We start from the raw sequence: 19088 nt of genomic DNA, 5'->3' as shown, positions 1-19088 counted from the left end.
CCCCTTGCCATGGGTAGGGACACCTCCCACTGTACCGGCTTCCTCCAACCCCATCCAACCTGGGCTTGAACACTTCCAGGGATGGGGCAGCCACAGCTTCTCTGGGCAACCTGGGCCAGTGTCTCACCATCCTCACAGCAAAGAATTTCTTCCTAACTTCTATCCCATAGCTGCACCTCACACAGTGGAGCAGCTGGAGTACGAGCAGGGGGTTCCTCCTCTCACCACCTTAATTCTGCATTTTGTGATGTTCTGAAGCTTGGATCCTGCTGAGTGGTGCTCTGGAGGGGCTGAGGTACCCCTGGGCAGGCTCACCTGTGCTTGAAATATGAATGGAAAATCAGATACATGCTAGGAATGGTGTTCAGACACACGTTAATTTGATCTAAGTTTTATTTTTCTTCCAAACCAGGAAGCTATTCTCATTTTGAGTTAAGATTGTGGTCATTTCTGCTGGGCTTTTCCCTTTTCAAAACAGTTCTCATGTAAAAAGGTCTTGGGACCTTCATTGTTGTGGTTGCAGCAATGTCCCTGCTATAAAGCAGATTTAAAATCAAGCTTTTCAGCTCTTGCCAGCAGTCAGGCTTCACCAAGTGTATGTTGCTTAAAAATTCTGCTGCTCAGTGGTTAATGTGAAGTTTCTTTTCTTATTACAAACCCATTATTCCAAAGGTTGCTCGTTGCCTGGAGGGGTTGATGTGGGAAATTCCGGTTTGCTTCTTTTTTATAAGGTCTTACTCTGCTTCTGGCAGACTTCTCTGACATGTTGCTGCACATAACAGGGAAGAAAAGAGTTTGTGTGTCTGAAAAATATGAATTCTCTTTTCATAATATGAGTACAGTGATGCTGAAAGCAATAAATGCCATATTTATAAAAGCTTCTGAAACAAATACTTCCTGCACCTGTTTGTAGAAAGGATTAACTGTGGTTTGTAAATTGAAAGAGCAGCTTGAATGCCTGACATGGAGATGAAAAATGGGATTTCTACTTCACTTGAATGTTAGGAAGGAATGTGTATTATGCTAAAATAACAGTGATACATGTTGGAGGATCATTTTGTAGGGAACAGTCCCATCTCACACCTGTGCAGGACTTTTCATCTCCCAGTAGAGCAGTGCCTTGACCAACATGCACCATTCTGTGTGCTGGAGCAGCAGTGAGTCCCATGGGCAAAACTCCCCCTGGATGTGGAGGAAATCCTGTAGCACAGATGGTGTATCCCTCTTTGGAGCTGGAGGAGAAGATGTGGCTGCCTGGGATAAAACCAGAACCATTTTGCTGGTTTCTCTCAGGGGTTTTGAGTTGTTGCTGTTGCAGGCGTGTTAAAAATCAGTGTGGTTTAGTTGGACCATCTAGAGAAATACTTATTTCTGCAGGTTTACTTCTGGCCAGTATTTCTTGCATTCAGTCTCTGTCCATAGAAATACTCAAAACTACAGCAACTTTATTTTTATGAGTCCTCAAAAAAAAAGAAAATATGGCATCATTTAATGAGTCTCTGTTAGAGAGTAATTCTGTTGACATCAACCACTAATTTTTATTTCTTTTTATCACTTTCCTCATGTTTTAATTTATTACTATGAGAAAAAACAGAAGATTCTGGATGCTTTCAGCTCTGCTTTTAGACATAGTGATAAAACAGCAGCCCAGCGTGGTTTGGCTTGTTCGTAGAGCTGTTTGGCAGCAGCGGGGTCAGTTCTGTCACACTTTTGATTACTCATCCGTTTGGTTTTGGTTTTCACTGTTTGTTTTGTTGACGTTCATGAATTATTTGCTTTGTATTCATGTCATGTTCTGTTTGCTCTCTTTTGCCTTCATCACTAGGAGGTTACAGTGCATCCCGGAGGCTGCCGGCCGAGTAGCTGACGAGCATGCACTGATCGCGAGCTACGTGACCCGACTGCAGAGCGGTGCACGGTTAGTGCTAGGGCAGGGGTCTCCCCTGGGCAGGGGTCTCCCCTGGGCAGGGACGGGCACCCTGACGCTGCTTCCTCTGGGGAGTGATGGTCCAATCAAAGGTATTGGGCCTCCGTTGGCAAATAAAGGGGAAAATGTCCTGAGTGTTGTCTGAAATCGCCGGGAAGGACGTAAAATGTGCAAAATGCACCGATGTGTATGCGGAGAAACAAATACAGAATCACAGAATCACAGACTAGTTGAGTGGAAAGTGAGATCTTAAAGTTCACCCGGTCCCACCCCTCTGCAATGAACAGGGACACCTCCCACTAGAACAATTCACTCCAAGACCCAGCCAACCTGGCCTTCCACACTTCCAAGCATGAGGCAGCCACAGCGGCTCTGGGCAACCTGGGCCAGTGTCTCACCACCCTCACAGCAAATATTTTCTTCCTCAGATCTCATCCCAATCTCCCCTCTTCCACTTTAAAGCCATTCTCCCTCATCCCATCACTCCTTGCTCTCATCAGAAGTTCTTCCCCAGCTTTCCTTTAAGCCCTTCAGGTCCTGGAAGGTGCTTTAAGGTTTCCTTGAAGCTTTCTCTTCTCCAGGCTGAACAACCCCAACTCTCTCAGCCTGTCTCCAGAGCAGAAGTACTCAGGGAAACATGCACGGGGGAAACATGAGAGGGGAAGGGAGCAGTTTGTGTCCAGTCCCACCCCAGTGCATTCATTGCATGCAGGATCCTGGTCACAAACTGGTGAACATCCTCCCAAAAGGGTTAGAGAATTTTTCTCTTCATGACCATTTTGCAGTCTTGTCTTTCACCAGTAGCAAACTGTATGATTTCCACCTTAATTTTTTTTCACAGACAGCTCATACCCATTAGTTCTTCTGCCAACATTGTCCTATTTTTACAAGGATATGGACTGATGGGAACAGTGGGAATGGTTTCAAGCTGCAAGAGGGCAGATTGAGATGAGACCTGAGGAAGAAATTCTTTGCTGTGAGGGTGGTGAGACCCTGGCCCAGGTTGCCCAGAGCAGCTGTGGCTGCCCCATCCCTGGCAGTGTTGAAAGCCAGGTTGGATGGTTCTTGGAGCAACCTGGTCTAGTGGGAGGTGTCCCTGCCCATGGCAGAGGGGTGGCACTAGCGGAGCTTTAGTGTCTCTCTAACCCAAACCAATCTGGGATTTGATGACAACTCTGTTCTTTCTCCTCATTGCTTTTACCTCTCCACCCCAAACACGGTCACAGGAAGATGCCCCAACCTGTCTCCATCTCTTTGCCTCAGCTAAACAAGCTCTTTCTATCCCATCAACACAACCTGCTTAATATGACTGTTTCTGCCAGTGCCTTCCCAAAAAAATGTTAATGCTTTGAATAATTGATGTCTTTTAGCTCAGCTTTAGTATTTGTGCACATTTATATTTCATGGCTGTATCTATGTAGAGAAATTTTACCCTAAAGCTCCAAACTGCAGCTCTCCCATTTCATCACAGGACATAGCTGGGAGGTTTTCCCTCTTCCACTTTTGGACCTAATTAAATTTTGCCTTTTCAGAGACAGAGCTGTGCTGGAAAGGAAGAGGAGTTTTAGTGATCTGGAGGCTATATGGCAAGACCTTGCTCTCTCTGTGTTGTCATCCTCTGAGTAATATTTTTGGGGTCCTATTTCATCACTCTGTCATGTAGAGATTTGTATTTCACTGCTGTATTGATCCTGTTCTGGCTGTCTGGATCTCTGGGGAAAGTCAGGTTTTTTCTTGGCAGTGAGTCACTGCTGTCTGCTATCACCTACTGTGAACTGAAAGCCCATAATATTGTCCACCAGACAATAAAAAACAAAGGAATTTTAGACTCTCACCTTCACTCAATGACTGTAATCAGAAGGTTGGGAGTGCATCTTGAAGAGTATGTGACAGATTGAAATATGATGTGTTGCTGCTATGTTACAACTTGTTGGAGTAAAGGTTTTCAGTCTTTCAGGTCTTTACATTAAAAACGATATCACTTGTCAGTGTTACCAGAGCCACAGCATATTCCTAGAAGAAGCCAATGTGAAGAAAAGAGTTTAAATCCTAATTTCATTGTGTATGGGAGGGTCTTCCAAGTCAGTGCAAAAGACTGATGGGATCTGTACTCCTCTGTCCCTTCTTTTGATCTTCACCACTCACCCCACAAAAAATCTCATGTAACAGTAAATCTTTCTGCTTTTGGTGAGCTGAGTGGTGATGCTCAGGGTACCCCATCCAGCCCTGCCAGATCCCTTCTGTATCTGACTGACTAAAAGTGAATCTCTCTTATGGACAGCATGTCCATCTCTCACCTCTCTGGGCAACCTGGGCAAGTGTCTCACCAGCATAAACAATTTCTTCCTTAAATCTGGTCTGAATCTCCCCTCTTTTAGTTTAAAACCATCACCCCTTTCATCCCTTTGCTGAACCTAACACCTTGTTTCTCTCAAAATGTAGCTTTCAGGGCACAGTGTGATGGAGAAGCTGCTCATGTCATTGATAGTTTGTCCCAGGGATTAATTGTGCTGATGCTTTTTAAAAAAAGCCCCAATGCAAATTTGAACTTAACCTTTCTTCCACTTCCAATCTCTGATGGTGTGTATACTTACCTTTGCTCTTCATTGCCCAGCATCTTCTCATGTCTTTCAGCCAAGCCTTGATGGCCTTGAAGCCATGGCTAAGCTGGGTCCCTGATATTTTTAATCATTTAAAAAATTACATAATTCACTCATGTCCTCCAACCAAAAAGCCCATCCAAGCTACATAAGGAATATAGCAAAGAAAGCTCAATGTTCTTCACTTATCTTACAATAACATCTTTCTTTCTTTCTTTCTTTCTTTTACCTACTGTATTGTTGTGGCAGCAATCCAAATTGGTTAAGTGCTTTTCAAAGAAATAATAGAAAATCCCCACCCTAAAGGATGTGCTGCAGGCAAAGACAGCTGTAGAGTGCAGCAAGTAATCCCATATACAAGCTTATGGAGCCAATGAGTTGTGCTTTATTGCTTGGATAGTTGTTTGTTACATACTTCTTAAGCTCAGCATTCATAACTTACCTTTCCCATCATTCAGCACGGCTTCTTTTCCCCAGCCTCTGGTTCAGCTCCACTTTTCACCAGAAAGATAAAGTAGCCTTACCCAGAGTGTCATTATTTTGATGTATTTTGTATTCTGCATTTCCTGCAGAAGACAGCTGGCCCCTGATTTATGTGTTTTCATTTTGGTCGGTTGATCTGGGTGGATGGATGGGTGGTTACCTGCTTGGCTGGTTTCATTTGGTTTCCTTTAAATTCCAGACTCTGAAACTGCAATTCTCTGCAGCACTCCCAATTTTAAATGAGAAAGGAAGGAAAAAGTCACTTTTCTTAAAGATCCTCTGTCCCCAGGACCCTTACCCTTGGCTCAGCATCAGTTGACACCTGGGATGTGTGGTCCTTCTAGCCAGCACTGAAAGAATGAGCCATACCTCCTTCTGCTGGTCTCTGCCACTTCTCAGCATCATGGAGTGACAGGAGGAGGGGGAATGGCTTTAAACTAGAAGAGGGAAGACTGAGATGAGATCTGAGGAAGATATTCTTTGCTGTGAGGGTGGTGAGACACTGGCCCAGGTTGCCCAGAGCAGCTGTGGCTGCCCCATCCCTGGCAGTGTTGAAGGCCAGGTTGGATGGGGCTTGGAGCAAGCTGGTCTAGTGGGAGATGTCCCTGCCCATGGCAGGGGGTTGGAACTAGGTGATATTTAAGGTCTCTTCCAACCTAAACCATTCTATGAGTCAATGAAACCACCTAGCACCATATTTCAAGATTGAGAAATTTGTAATAATACTTTTCCAAAATTCTGTTGCTGTGAACACTTTTGAACTCTCCCTCACATACCCTACTCACTTCTGAGCTCTGGGCTTGGGCCAGGCTTATTCTTCCCCTTTGCTGCCTTTCCTGTTCTTCTGGAGCTGATGTCCTCTCCTTGCTGTGCTGGCTTTCCCTTCAGGACCTTCCCGCAGGCAACACCGAATCCCTTGGAAATTGTTTGAGAGGGGGAGGGTTCCCCCTTTGTGGGGCAGCCTCTGTCCCTCAGGACACGGAGCTCTGGGGTGCTCCCACCCCAGAAGGGTGTTCAGGGTAGGGATCCTTTGCAATGTCTCCGCAGAAGTTATGACTACAAAAGAGTTAGTTTTCCTTCCTGGAGTAACGTAAAGAACTGGAGGTTGTGTTTACCACCCTCTCTGCTAATCCGACAGCTGCGGGTTCAGTAGTGGTTCATTTGTTCAAACTGTTTAAATTAAAGAATACGCAGAAGGGCCTGGAGATGTACTTGAATTCCATGTTCTCTCCATCTGTACAGCATTTCTAAAAGCAAACAGAAAAGGATTATTATTTATTTTAAATTACAGGTTTTCTTCAAGTACATAAGACCTTCTCAATAACTGTTTTCTAATTCACTTAAATAAGAGGTGATAGTTCCAGGGCCTGGGAAAGGTGTGAGGAAATACCAGATAATGGAAAGGGCAGAAGGGATGGAACCATCTGCATTCCTGTAAAAGCAGAAAAAAAAAATCAACAACTTGTACAGACCAAATTGCAAAAGAAAGCTAAACAAAGCCATTACCAAATTCAGAAGGTAAGATGGGAAAGATTGTCCCTCAACAACAACAACAAAAAACAACCAGGAAACTAGTTACTGTGTGTGTGGTTCATAAAGCCTGGTGTAAAGACTCTAGATTTTATTCTCTTTAATATATTTTCCCACTGCTTTAGCTCACCTTTCCCCCACTCCTTCCTTTACACTGTTCAGGTGAACATCTTCAGGCCTTCACCCAGCAGGCCAAATGAAGAGGCAAAACAATTTATACTTGTAAAGCCAGCAGTATGAATTGTAGCCATACGTCTGTTAAATTCAGTCCCGTGTTTCCATGCCATCCCAAGCATGTCATCTGGCAGACTTTCAGAGTCTAAAGAGAAATCAAGTTGTTAAATTTGGTGTTATGAAAAAGAAATTGCAGCTGTTTGTTTTTTTTTTTTAATAAACGTAATGTATGCAATATAGGTTTGATTTTTGAAATAAGGTAATAATGAATCTGTGAAATTTAAATAATGTCAACATAAATGTATGAAAATAAGCTTGAAGAAATGTAAATTATCTTGTGGTAATGTGGACTAAAAATAGTTTTTTCTGGGTGCTGGGCATGTGTCTCTTCCTTTGCTGTTCTCTGGGGTGTGATTCTGATCCCGAATTCCCCTGTGAGTCTGTGCAGATGCTGCAGATTTCCCCATGAGCCAGTCCTGGGTTTGGGAATGCTCTGTCAAATGTCAGGAATGGCCTTGGGAAGGCTGTGTTGCAACACATGGGTCATTTCCACCTGGAAACCTGGTTGTTTCCAGCGAATTATGATTTAGTCTCTATAGCTAATTTGGTGGCTTCCCTTGGAAAGAGAGACTGGGATGAGAAATCTGCTTGGGTGTTGACTTTAAAAGTTGTTGATTTGGCTTTTCCCTGCCAATCTCTTGACCCACCAAAATGGAGCTGGTGCTAGATCTGAGCATTGGCTGCTTGCAATTAATACAGCCTGAAGATTATAATTTGTCCCTGTGTATTTCAAGTTAAAAAGATAATTATTTGTGAAGAGTAGAAGGTGGCTCAGTGCTACAGGCACTGCCTGTGTTATCAGGTTGGATTAATCCCATTAACAATTAACATGCCCAGAGGGGATGATGCTGCTGGTAATTGCGAGGAAGATTGAGGTGCTGCCTTTCACTTCCCAATCTTGGGGCTTTCTCCCATCTCCTGTCTCAACTTTTCCTGTTTCGAAGTTCATAGTCTCATTCTCTGACACCTCAAGGTGCTGGCACCATTGCTAATTATTATTCGAAATATTTTAAAATATTTTTTTTTCAGCAACATTTCCCAGCCTGTCTGTGTGGGGCAGCTGGAACCGTTCCCTCCTCTGCTTGTGGAGGTGGGAAGGAAGTCTCAAATTACCACATGTTGTATGTTGGGGTGGTGTAAGGTGGTTTTAAGTCAGGTGTAAGCCAAGCTGATTCACAAAGTACTATTTGTGTTTAAGTTGTTCAGTGACTGAGTCCATTCTTCCCAGATCAGCATAGTTCCCTTTGCTCTTCTTCCTGGAAATCCTCCTGACTTGGACACCTGTCATCCAGCATTTCCCAAGGACAAAGCTTTTCTCTCTCCTCATTCAGCTCTTAATCCCCTTTTCCCTTGAGTAAACTGAAAGATATTGCAGAAAATCTCCCTAAGAAACAACTTAAATTATGACGATACATGTTTATGAATTGTTGAAACCCAAATTATTTCAATCATTTAAAACTGGAAGACGTGAATCCTGGAGAAAATGCTACCAGGCAGAAAGGCTTCGGAGCAGTTCCCCCCTTTTGGAAGCAGGATGAAAAAGGGAATGTTCTGGATTATTTCCAGCATGACTCCTCTATTCCCCATCACTTTCTCTTTGCAATAAGACATCCTTCTATCTGCCATCCCTGGATATGAGTGTATTGATGGGGTGTTTTGGCTTTTCCCCAGCAGTGTCCTGGACAGCCCCGGCCGGCTGGACGAGGAGCACAGGCTGATCGCCAGGTACGCCGCCCGGCTGGCCGCCGAAGCTGGGAATGCAGTAAGTGAAGATCCAGCCCTCCTCACCCCCCCCCGGGGATACACAAGGTGGTGGGGTGGTTTTTTTTCAGTCTAATTAGTAGCTTAATGCTAATAGCTGCGTGAAATTGTCGGGGTTTTTTGTTGTTTGCTCAGCTGATGGGAGGCTGTAAGCTTTCCTCATCTGCAGCAGAGATACTGCGAGGGGAAAGCAGGGAAAAGGGAAAACAGCAACACAAATTATTAGAAATGAGGTCAGAGGAGAGAATAAGCAGCTTAGTCCTGCTTAGTCCAGAGAAGAGATAAATGCGTAGATACCTGAGGAAAACAAACCGTGGTGCAAACCTTGTGGAATGTATTTGTTCCAGAGGGAAGAAGCCCAAGAGAGAGAAAGGACGGAGTTTGGGGTTTGTAGTCAGTTATTATACAAGAAATTAGAGGAAACACCCAAGCAATTTTAAATTCGTAAAATAAATACAGGTTTAGCAGAAAATTGCTCTAGGAGATCCTGGCAATTAAGAATGTAGGGAAATTCCATAGAATAACTGCAGTCCCAGGTGGGTGGGGAGGGTTGGGCTATCCATGTGGGAAGAGAGCAATATTTCTAGGACTCATCTCCCACCTTTCCAAGCAGCTCTGGATCTCCCTCAAATCACAGCTGCCATTTCACAGCATCCCCCCAAGTGTGCTGCTCAGAGCCAGCTCAGCTCAGCACCCACTCAGAAACGTGTCTGTGACTCCCTCTGTCAAAGTGAACATCCTTGGGTCTCCAACCATAGCTCTGACCAGGCTGCACCAGCACCTCGGTGCTGCTCTACGCAACTGCTATTGCAAAACATGTTATTATTATCCATATAAAACATATTATTCATGTACCATTTCAGATAGAGCCCTTGTCTTCCACGACCTCCAGCAGTAGCAATGACCTCTCCTAAGCATCGTACCACTACAGCAGGATGTGTGTCCAGCTACATGTCCTGCTCAAGTTGCAGCAGGGAAGGTTTAGTTTGGACATGGGGAAAAATTTCTTCACGGCAAGGGTTGTCAGGCCCTGGCTCAGGCTGCCCAGGGCAATGGTGGAGTCCCCATCCCTGGAGGGATTTCAAAGCTATGTAGCTGTGGTGCTGAGGGACATGGTTTAGTGGTGGCCTTGGCAGGGCTGGGTTAATGGTTGGATGATCTTAAGTGTCTTCTCCAACCAAAACAATTCCATGATTCTCTGTTAACGTGGCTACAGAAGCACCTTAATGTCAGGGTCCTTGTTCACCGTTTCATTATGTATTTGTCATATAAATGCTTCCAGGTCCTTTTCAGGTAGGCTTGTGCCTTTCCTTCAGTGTGTGCTCAGCCAATAATCTGACTTTGTCATATGACATTTCCACTTCATAAAATGTTGACAAAAAAGAATTATGCTTTTTAAATGTTTTAAACTGTCAGTTCCCATTACCTCTGCCAAGTGGTGTAGTTGCATTTCTGAAGTCATTCTGTTCACTTGGACCACGTTCATGTTGAAATATTAAAGCCACACAGTACAAACTTTCTGGTATAGGTGGAAAAGGAGGGGATTTCTATGTAATCTTCATGCAAAAATACAAGTTGAGACAGCAGGTGCTAAGTCAGTTTCACTCTGCAAGGTGGTGGAAGAATTCTTACGCATGACTTGACTTTTTCTGGTAGTAATAAAGAAGCATTATGAAAATGAAGGCGTCACAGTGCTGGTTCTGAAAGAATCTAATGGTTTAAACATCTGTGAAGCACCTCAACCTGTTTATGTGTACTTCGTACTTCTGAAGGAGGTCAAAAATGAAGCAACATTTTTGGGTGGAAGGAAAGCAGCATGTAGAGTTTATTGTTTAGAGTTTACTGAGACTTTTCAAAGACCCGTGACAAATTCCATCTTTCTTTTCATCCAAAGAAGTTACCTCTTAGGTGCTTTGTCTAAGTCCTGCCAGGGATTGAAGTGGTGGAAAAAGGATGTAAGAGTGATAACTGTGTTCCCATTGCGACCCACACTGCACAGCCAGGAATCTAAAGGTTATTTACTGGGTCTGCTTTTTTTTCACAGCTCAGAAATACCGACCAGGTGCAATGGATGTGGTTTTCATATTCTGAAGGACTTTGAATTTAAAGTCCTCTGCTTCATAGCAGGTTCTGATTATTTCTTGCCACTGGAGATTCCCCTCCCCTAACTAGCACTTTGTATGACTTTGTGCAACTCCCTGAAAGGAGGTTGAATCCAGGGGGGTCAGTCTCTTCTCCCAAGGAACAAGCAACAGGACAAGAGGAAATGGCCTCAAGTAGTGCCAGGGCAAGGTTTGGATCGGATATCGGGAACAATTTCGTCCTGGAAAGGGCTGTCAGGCCCTGGCCCAGGCTGCCCAGGGCAGTGGTGGAGTCCCCATCCCTGGAGGGATTTCAAAGTTGTGTATCTGTGGTGCTGAGGGACATGGTTTAGTGGTGGCCTTGGCAGTGCTGGGGTAACAGTTGGGCTCAATGATCTTAAAGGTCTTTTTCAACCAGGAATTCATAGAATGGCTCAGGTTGGAAGGGACCTTAAAGATCATCTAGTACTGTAGAATTCTGTGATTCTGATTCTCTGTAATGTGCATTTCTTATGACATGCTGTAACTGCTAGAAGTTAAGAGGATCCTAGATACAAACTGTTCATACTACAACAGCCTAATGCCAAGTTTCTTGCTCTTTTCTTTGAAGTCATAGGCAGTGGTCATTGCTGGGAATTGAACTATGTGGCAGTGCATCTGACTCAGTCCATCAACTTCTGCTTTTTCTCAAATTAGATAAACTGTTGGAACTGCCTTGTGCAGGCTTGTTGCTGTAATAAATGTCACTCTCCAGATGAATGCAAATCCATCCCAGTAATGGCTTTATGGGAAATGCCTTTGCTTCAAGTCTTACAGGGACCAAGTAATTTGAGGCAGATCTCAGAGTTAATTCTTGAAATCCACGTCTGGTTCTTCTTAAGGAAGAAAATGAAATGGGGAGGGAGGAGGAGGACAGAGAAGGCATGGTTTGTTGCTTTCTGTGTGTGCGTGGTGGGCTGGCGGTGTGCGACCGGCGCCGCTCCGCGCTGCGAGACAGTGGCTGGTCTGTGTTCCCTCAGATGGGCCCCGACTGGGCTGCTGTTGTTTGCTTCAAGCCACTCTTCAGAAGACAAAATCCCTTCTATTGAGTAGGAGTTGCTCAGGGCTACGCTTGGCCCTGCTGGTTCAGGCACAGCAGAATGCTGTGCGTTGAAATCCCAAGCACAAATCCAAGCTAGAGAATGGATGGAGAGTCCTGAGGAGAAGGACTTGGGGGTATTGCGCCGAGAAACCGACCGTGTCCTGGGCTGCATCCACAGCAGTGGGACCAGCAGGGCCAGGGAGGGGATTGTCCCCCTCTGCTCCCCTCTGGTGAGACCCTCTGCAGTGAGGGTAGCTCAGCCTGGAGAAGAGAAGGCCCTGGGGAGACCTTAGAGCACCTTCCAGGACCTGAAGGGGCTCCAGGAAAGCTGGGGAGGGGCTTCTGACATGGGCAGGGAGTGATGGGATGAGGGGGAACAGTTTCTAGCTGCAAGGGGGGAGATTGAGATGAGATAATATTATTACCTATAATATTAGGAACAATTTCTTCCCTGAAAGGGTTGTCAGGCACTGGAAAAAGCTGTCCAGGGAAGTGATGGAGGGATTTAAAAGATGTTTAGATGTAGCACTTAGGGACAGTGGTGGACTTGGTAGTGTTAACAGTAGGACTCAATGATCTTAAAGGTCTTCTCCAACACAACATATTCTATGGTTCTCTATTTAAAGCAACACCAGGCCTCTGTTATCAGTCTCCTACACGCCTCCTTTTCTCCAAGCCAATGCTTCCTTCATTTCCCCTTCCACCTGCTCTTCCTGAGCTCTTTTTTTCCCCCCATTTTCTGCCGTGAGCACACTCCCAGATCCTCTGTAGTTTCTGCTGATGCCGTGGGACAGGCTGATTTGGAGAAGCCCAGATGAGTATCTGGCCTGTGAGCCAGTGCCTGCTGCTTCCCATGTGACCCACCATGGCAGGCAGCAGGAGCAGAGGTCCACAGGAACCATGCACCCCTGGCAGAACTCTGCTGACCCGTTCAGCCTTGCTGCTAGGAAAAGCACGAACACCTAATAAATATGAGGTAATACTCAGTCATGGATGAGTTGATAATTAGGTTGAGTTATGTGGATGAGTTACAATAATTAGGTTCTTGCCCACATTGCTCTTTTTTGAAAACAGTGTGTGGTTGCTCCTCTCCCCTCAACATTAAGCACTGCAAAAAGCCTGTCATCATCATCTTGTTAAAGCTACCTACAATCTAAATAGTATTTGTAATACTCCCTTCACAGAACTTTTCTTCTAGGCTTTAGGCATTATTTAATTTTTATTTTTTTTTTTAATTAAGAAAGAACAAGTAAACCAAATTTCCTGTCATATATCTTTGCAGGGTAAATCTGCAGAACTGGACACAATACTCCAGATGTGGCCTCACCAAGGCAGAATAGAGGGGGAGGAGAACCTCTCTTGACCTACTAACCACACCCTTTCTAATACACCCCAGGATGCCATTGGCCTTCTTGGCTACAAGGGCACATTGCTGGCTCATGGTCATCCTCCTGTCCACCAGGACCCCCAGGTCCCTTTCTCCTACACTGCTCTCCAGCAGTTCAGCCCCCAACCTGTACTGGTACATGGTGTTGTTGTTCCCCAGATGCAAGACTCTACACTTGCCCTTGTTGAATTTCATCAAGTTTCTCCCCATCCAGCTCTCCAGCCTGTCTAGTTTTGCTGAATGGCAGCACAGCCTTCTGGTGTGTCAGCCACACCTCCCAGTTTAGTGTCATCAGCAAACTTGCTGAGGGCACACTCTGTTCCCTCATCCAGGTCACTGATGAAAATATTGAATAGTACTGGTCCCGGTACTGACTCCTGAGGGTCAGTACTGCCAAAGAACAGTAAAGCTTGTCTCTCATTGGCATTAGATTCCAGGTTCCTTGGTGCAAGGAACACTCTCTGTGTCAGAAAATTGGGAGCTGCATCCAACAGGGCCTCCACATGGATCTTCACATTGTTTCTGTGCCATAATAGGATTATTCTCTTCCTGAAATGTTTACTCTGTACTGAGAAGGGAAGTTACAGAGGACAAAACGTATGAACTCTCATGCACATGGAAAAATGGGGTTTGGGTTTTTTTTGGCAGTAATTTTGGAGACCTTATTTCATGGAAGTACTTCATAGACAGGTTTGAGTTGGAAGAGACCTTAAAGATCATCTAGTTCCAACCCCCTGCCATGGACAGGGACACCTCCCACCAGACCAGCTTGCTCCAAGCCCCATCCAACCTGGCCTTCAACACTACCAGGGATGGGGCAGCCACAGCTGCTCTGGGCAACCTGGGCCAGGGTCTCACCACCCTCACAGCAAAGATTTTTTCATCAGGTCTCCTCTCAGTCTCCCTTGCAGCTTGAAACCATTCCCCCACATCCTGTCTTATGCTGTTGAGGTTTTTGTCCTCTGGTTTTAGTAGAAAGCTTTTGCAAGACTTGAGTAGAAAGGGGAACTTGTCCCTGCTGTTTAGTGTCTTCAGACAGGTCAAGAGGAGAACTGCTTGACTTTGTAAGGAAAGGAATTACAGTAGTAAATCTTGGAAGACACTAGTCATTCATAGCTGTCCAGTAAGATGGAGTGCAAAGATCAGAGTGCTGAGTAGGAAATGTATGGTTTGGGCTGGTTTTTTGTTTTTTATTCTTTTAAGTGCTGAGGTTTTAGGAACCACATATAACTTCACAGAGAGGACAGGTACCACTTGTCACAATAAATAGTAGCATGCAAATGCTCTAATGAATTCTGTCTTTATGGATTAAAAAGAATAGCATTTGCCACCACAATCCCAGAACTCTTCCAAGGCCATGAAAGTAATAAATTGGTGTTAATAAAATGCTAGGGCAGAAATGAGAGCAGCAGCTGCTGTTAGATTTCCTTCCCTTTGCTCCAGAGGAATTAATTCCCTGATGAAGTAGAGGCTGTCCTACCAATGTCCAGATTGGTCATGCTGAGCTTCTCATCACCCAAAACCCCTAAGTCCTTCTCCTCAGGGCTGCTCTCAATCCATTCACCACCCAGCCTGGATTCGTACTCGGGATTGCCCCAACCCAGGTGCTGTATCTCAATAGCTGAGTGTAAAGTTGACACTGGGCTTTGTGTGTGGTGGTCATTAGAACCTTCTGGTGTCCACATCTCTAATCTGGAGTGCTCTCTCCCTCCAGAACAATGTGACTGCACACAAACCACCTGATGCAGATAGGTCTCCCTGTAGGGTAAATCCCAAACCATCCTGAGAATTGCTGGAGAGAGCTGGCTAGTCTGGGCTAAAAATAAGGCAGGGGCCACACTAAATATCTAACAATGCAAGGGATCAAATTCCAGTGCCTCTACCTGGTGCTTTTTATCTCACCCACATGGGCATCCCCTTTGCAAGCCTTCAGGGGGAGCATCAGATAACTTTGAAGTTTCAGAACCTGGACAATGTACACATTGGTGGAGAATCAGCAACCTGAACATTTATTTCTGGGTTTCTTTAGTCTTGAGAAGACTTGCGGGGGTCTTTTTGTGCATCAATACATGATTGTGGAAAGTCAGAGGGTGGAGCCAGACTCACTTCAATGGCACCCTGTGAAAGGACAAGACGCACCAGCTCCTCACAACTGAAACACAAATAAAAACTGTCTTGTGGCATAAATGCTCAAACATTGGAGTGGGTCACCCCAGGAGGTTGTGTAGTCTTCACCCTTGGAGGTATTCAAAGCTCAGCTGCACAATGTCCTAAGTAACCTGCTGTAGTTAACATTGCTTTGAGCAGGGGGTTGCTATTAGACCATCCCAAAAGGTCCTTTCCAACCTCGATGACTCTAGGATTTTGAGCTGTTAAAAGATAAAATGGTCTCTAGATACCCACAGTGAAGTAAAACTGAAGGCCTAGTTGTGTCTGTCCCTTTCATCTTTAATCTGTTACTTTCCACCCTGTCTCTAGGAGCACTGGTGAACACCAAGCTCTTCTCTCAAACTTCTGTTTTTCTGCCCAAAGTTTCTGAAAATGGTTGTGAAAGTTTCTTCTCAAACCAGGATCCCAATCTGAGGTCCTTCTGAAAATGTTGTGGTAAAAATCTGTGCAATCTTGAGACTGGGTGGAAATAAAAAGGCAACAGTAGAGCACTGAAGTTCAGAGCACTTGACAAAGCACTGGAGATCCACCAGCTGTGTAGTACATTGGTATCTATGCTCATCCTTCTGGCACTTTCCGTGAGTTGCCAAGAGGACAGAGCCAGGCTTTTCCCAGTAGTGCCCAGTGGCAGGACCAGAGGCCATGGGCTCAAACAGGACCACAAGAGAGTCCCTCTGAATATCAGGACACACTTCTCAGTGTGTGGGTGACCGAGCACTGGCACAAGTTGCCCAAGGAGGTTGTGGAGTCTTCCACCTTGGAGATCTTCGGAAGCTATCTGGACACTGTCCTGGCTCTGGGTGGCCCTGTTTGAGCAGATGACCTCCAGAGGTCTCTTCCAACCTCAACCATTCTGCAGTCTGTAATGGCCTGGTGTTAGAAGCAGCCCCTACATACCATCTGGTTCCTCAGGCATTTCTTAACCTGGGAGACCTGTCCATGATGAGATGCTGAGAGAGTTGGTGTTGTTCACCCTGGAGAAGAGAAGGCTCTGGGGAGACCTCATAGTGGCTTTCCATTGCCTGAAGAGGGCCTGCAGGAAAGCTGGGGAGGGACTTTTGACAAGGGCTTGTAGTGAAAGAACAAGTGGGGTAATGGACTAAAACTGAAGGAAGGGAGATTAGGTTAGACATTAGGAAGAAATTCTTTAGTGTGAGGGTGATGAGACACTGGCCCAGGTTGCCCAGAGCGGCTGCGGCTGCCCCATCCCTGGCAGTGTTGAAGGCCAGGTTGGATGGGGCTTGGAGCAAGCTGGTCTGGTGGGAGGTGTCCCTGCCCATGCAGGTGGTTGTAACTAGATGATCTTTAAGGTCCCTTCCAACTCAAACCATTTTATGATTCTATGCCTCCCCAGCTCTCAGTGGACAACTTCTTGTGTCTCATGGCCGGAAGGATAGTTCAGAATTGTGCTCAACTCCTGAGCAGCAGCTTAGGAGTCCACTTGGAAAATGTACTAAACCAGTACAAGAGGAGAAATAACTCTGTAATTTCAGAGCCAGGGACTGTTCTTCAGTGTAATGTCTGTGAATAATCCTGTTCATAAGCTGCAAGTTATTATACCTTCTCTCCACTAGCTGACACTTGGGAAGGTTAATGTTTCACCAGAAGTCTTTCTGACCAAAGTATAACAACAGGTCCTCCCAGGGAAGCCTGCCTGTGCTTTAGGAACAGATAGGTACAGTGTGTTGTTTTTCTGCAGGTCTTTAAAAAATAAAAAAAAAGCAAATAAAATTCCTCAAATGAATAGAGAGGACAATGACTCAGGTCAGCAGCTGCCCATCCTGAGATCAGATCAAGCCAGCTGTGAAACCACATCTCGAGGTGCCCCCATAGCCCAGCAGAGCTCAGCTGTTTCATGGCTGTGTAGTATCGTACAGTGGTGTTCAGGCAACACGGGGCTGCACCCAAACCCTGGCAGTGTGGTAACACATCATCAGTCTTTTGTCTAATTTTTCTCTGTTCCTCATCCACCAGCCTCGCCCACCAGCAGACCTGGGATTCAGCTTTGATGCCAACAAACAGCAAAGGCAGCTGATAGCAGAGCTGGAAAACAAAAACAGGTAAAAGCAAGCTTTGATCACTGTTGTTTTAGGAACAACACCTGAGGAGTCCTTGTGTTTGTTGTTTTTAGCCTTTTGTGTTCTATCACTCAGCTGGAGTTCCTGATCTTGTGTTGAAGGGTGTAGCTGCCTCATACACTGATCAGCTCCGAGTCCTTGTTCCCCAGAGAGCAGGTTGGCCTTCATAAAATCATGGAATGATTTGAGTTGGAAGGGACCTTAGAGCTCATCCAGTCCCACCCATGGGAGGGAACACGACCCACTAGACCAGGTTGCTCCAAGCCTCATGCAAACTGGCCTTGAACACTTCCAGGATGGGGCAGCCACAGCTGCTCTGGGCAACTGTTTCCAGTGTCTTACCACACTCATAGTGAAGAATTTCATCCTGATATCTTCTTCACCAATCTTAAAATCATCTGGACTGGCACCAAGTGTCAGGAGCTGATGTGCTGCCTTGTGTTGCAATCTGCCAACCCAGCAAACTGCTCACAGCAGAGTCAAGGTGTTCAGGGGGCAGCAGGAAAACAAATCAGCAGAGAATAAATCAGAGAATCATTGAATTCCAGAATCCCAGGTTGAAAAGGACCTCGAGGATTATCTGGTACATCCTTTCCTGGCAAAAGCACCATCTAGACATGATGGCCAGGAGCAAAGACCTGAAGTAAAGACGTAGTGAAGTGAGCAGGTTGGAAGGCTAGGGTGGGTAAGTTCAGCTTGAGAAGAGTAAGCAGATGCTTTTTGCAAGGGACGAGATGAGGAAGAATGGTTTCAAGCTGCAAGAAGGGAGACTGAGATGAGATTGTAGGAAGAATTTCTGTGCTATGAGGGTGGTGAGACACTGGAACAGGTTGCCCAGGGAAGCTGCCCCATCCCTGGCAGTGTTGAATGCCAGGTTGGATGGGGCTTGGAGCAAGCTGGTCTAGTGAGAGGTGTCCCTGCCCATGGCAGGGGGTTAGAACTATATGATCTTTAAGGTTTCTTCCCACCCAAACAAGTCTGGGATTCCATGATTCTTCTTGCTTCAGAGGGACTGTCAAGAAGAGAGCTCCCTGTTTTTATCATAATGTTGCATTCACACTTAACTGCTTCTTCAGTGCAACATTTTGAGTTAATCTTTCTATGGCTCAGAGAAGCTGCAGCTCTAAAGAATAAGACATTGAGCAGCTGCAAACCCCCTGTGCTGTAGTCTGGGCAATCTGTGGGCTACCTTTAGAGCTTCTCTGATTGCCCAATGATGTCCTGGCCTTGCAGCCATGCTTGGGTCTCCCTGTGCTCCAGCTGCACCCAGCTGGAGTGCATGAGCTGGCTGCTGGAAAAGCACTCCTCCAGGTTAGTTTGCAGGAGAAGCAGTTCCTGGAGAGCAGGGGAACAGCTCGAGCCATGCCTTGTGTAACCAGTTGCAGCTGCAGTGCTGCCAAGAGACCTTGCAGGGATTTGAATTGGTTGGTGGTGATTACAGATAAGGGAGATCTCAATCAGTGCTGGTATGAAGCCCTGCAAGGAGAGCAGCTTTGAGCGTTTAAAAAAGTGCAGGGGAGGAGAATTCCAGATTGTGATCTTCACTGGCAGAAGGATCTTGTTTCCCTTTCAATGAGCAAGTCCTTGGCTGTGGGTGCACCTTCCTTTTCAGAACCAGCTGCCTGAATTGGGCTGCTGGCTGATCACCTTCCCTTGGTGGGACCTCGCCAGGCTGGCTCTGTTACTATGAGCTGTTATTCTGCCTGTTCCCTCTGACCTGCCAGGAGCCCTTGGAAAGGTGAGTGGGGCTCCAAGAA

General features: G+C 45.7%; 1 protein-coding gene across 15 annotated transcripts in view; it reads left to right on the top strand.

Annotated features, from left to right (window-relative positions):
- DTNB (dystrobrevin beta) overlaps positions 1 to 19088 on the top strand; it is a 201871-nt gene that overhangs the window by 113819 nt on the left and 68964 nt on the right. For 9 of the 15 annotated variants that reach the window (XM_051615682.1, XM_051615678.1, XM_051615683.1 and 6 more), the window contains 3 exons: positions 1826 to 1918; positions 8446 to 8536; positions 17228 to 17313. In XM_051615682.1, the coding sequence (XP_051471642.1) occupies positions 1826 to 1918; positions 8446 to 8536; positions 17228 to 17313 (270 nt within the window). The remainder of the gene's footprint in view (positions 1 to 1825; positions 1919 to 8445; positions 8537 to 17227; positions 17314 to 19088) is intronic. The other 6 variants (XM_051615674.1, XM_051615677.1, XM_051615684.1 and 3 more) reach the window with 4 other exon arrangements.

The sequence above is a fragment of the Apus apus genome, chromosome 3, assembly GCF_020740795.1.
Source record: "Apus apus isolate bApuApu2 chromosome 3, bApuApu2.pri.cur, whole genome shotgun sequence".
Classification (NCBI taxonomy): Eukaryota; Metazoa; Chordata; class Aves; order Apodiformes; family Apodidae; genus Apus; species Apus apus.
The sequence above is the reverse complement of the archived record's forward strand: the minus strand, read 5'-3'. Positions and strand labels throughout refer to the sequence as shown.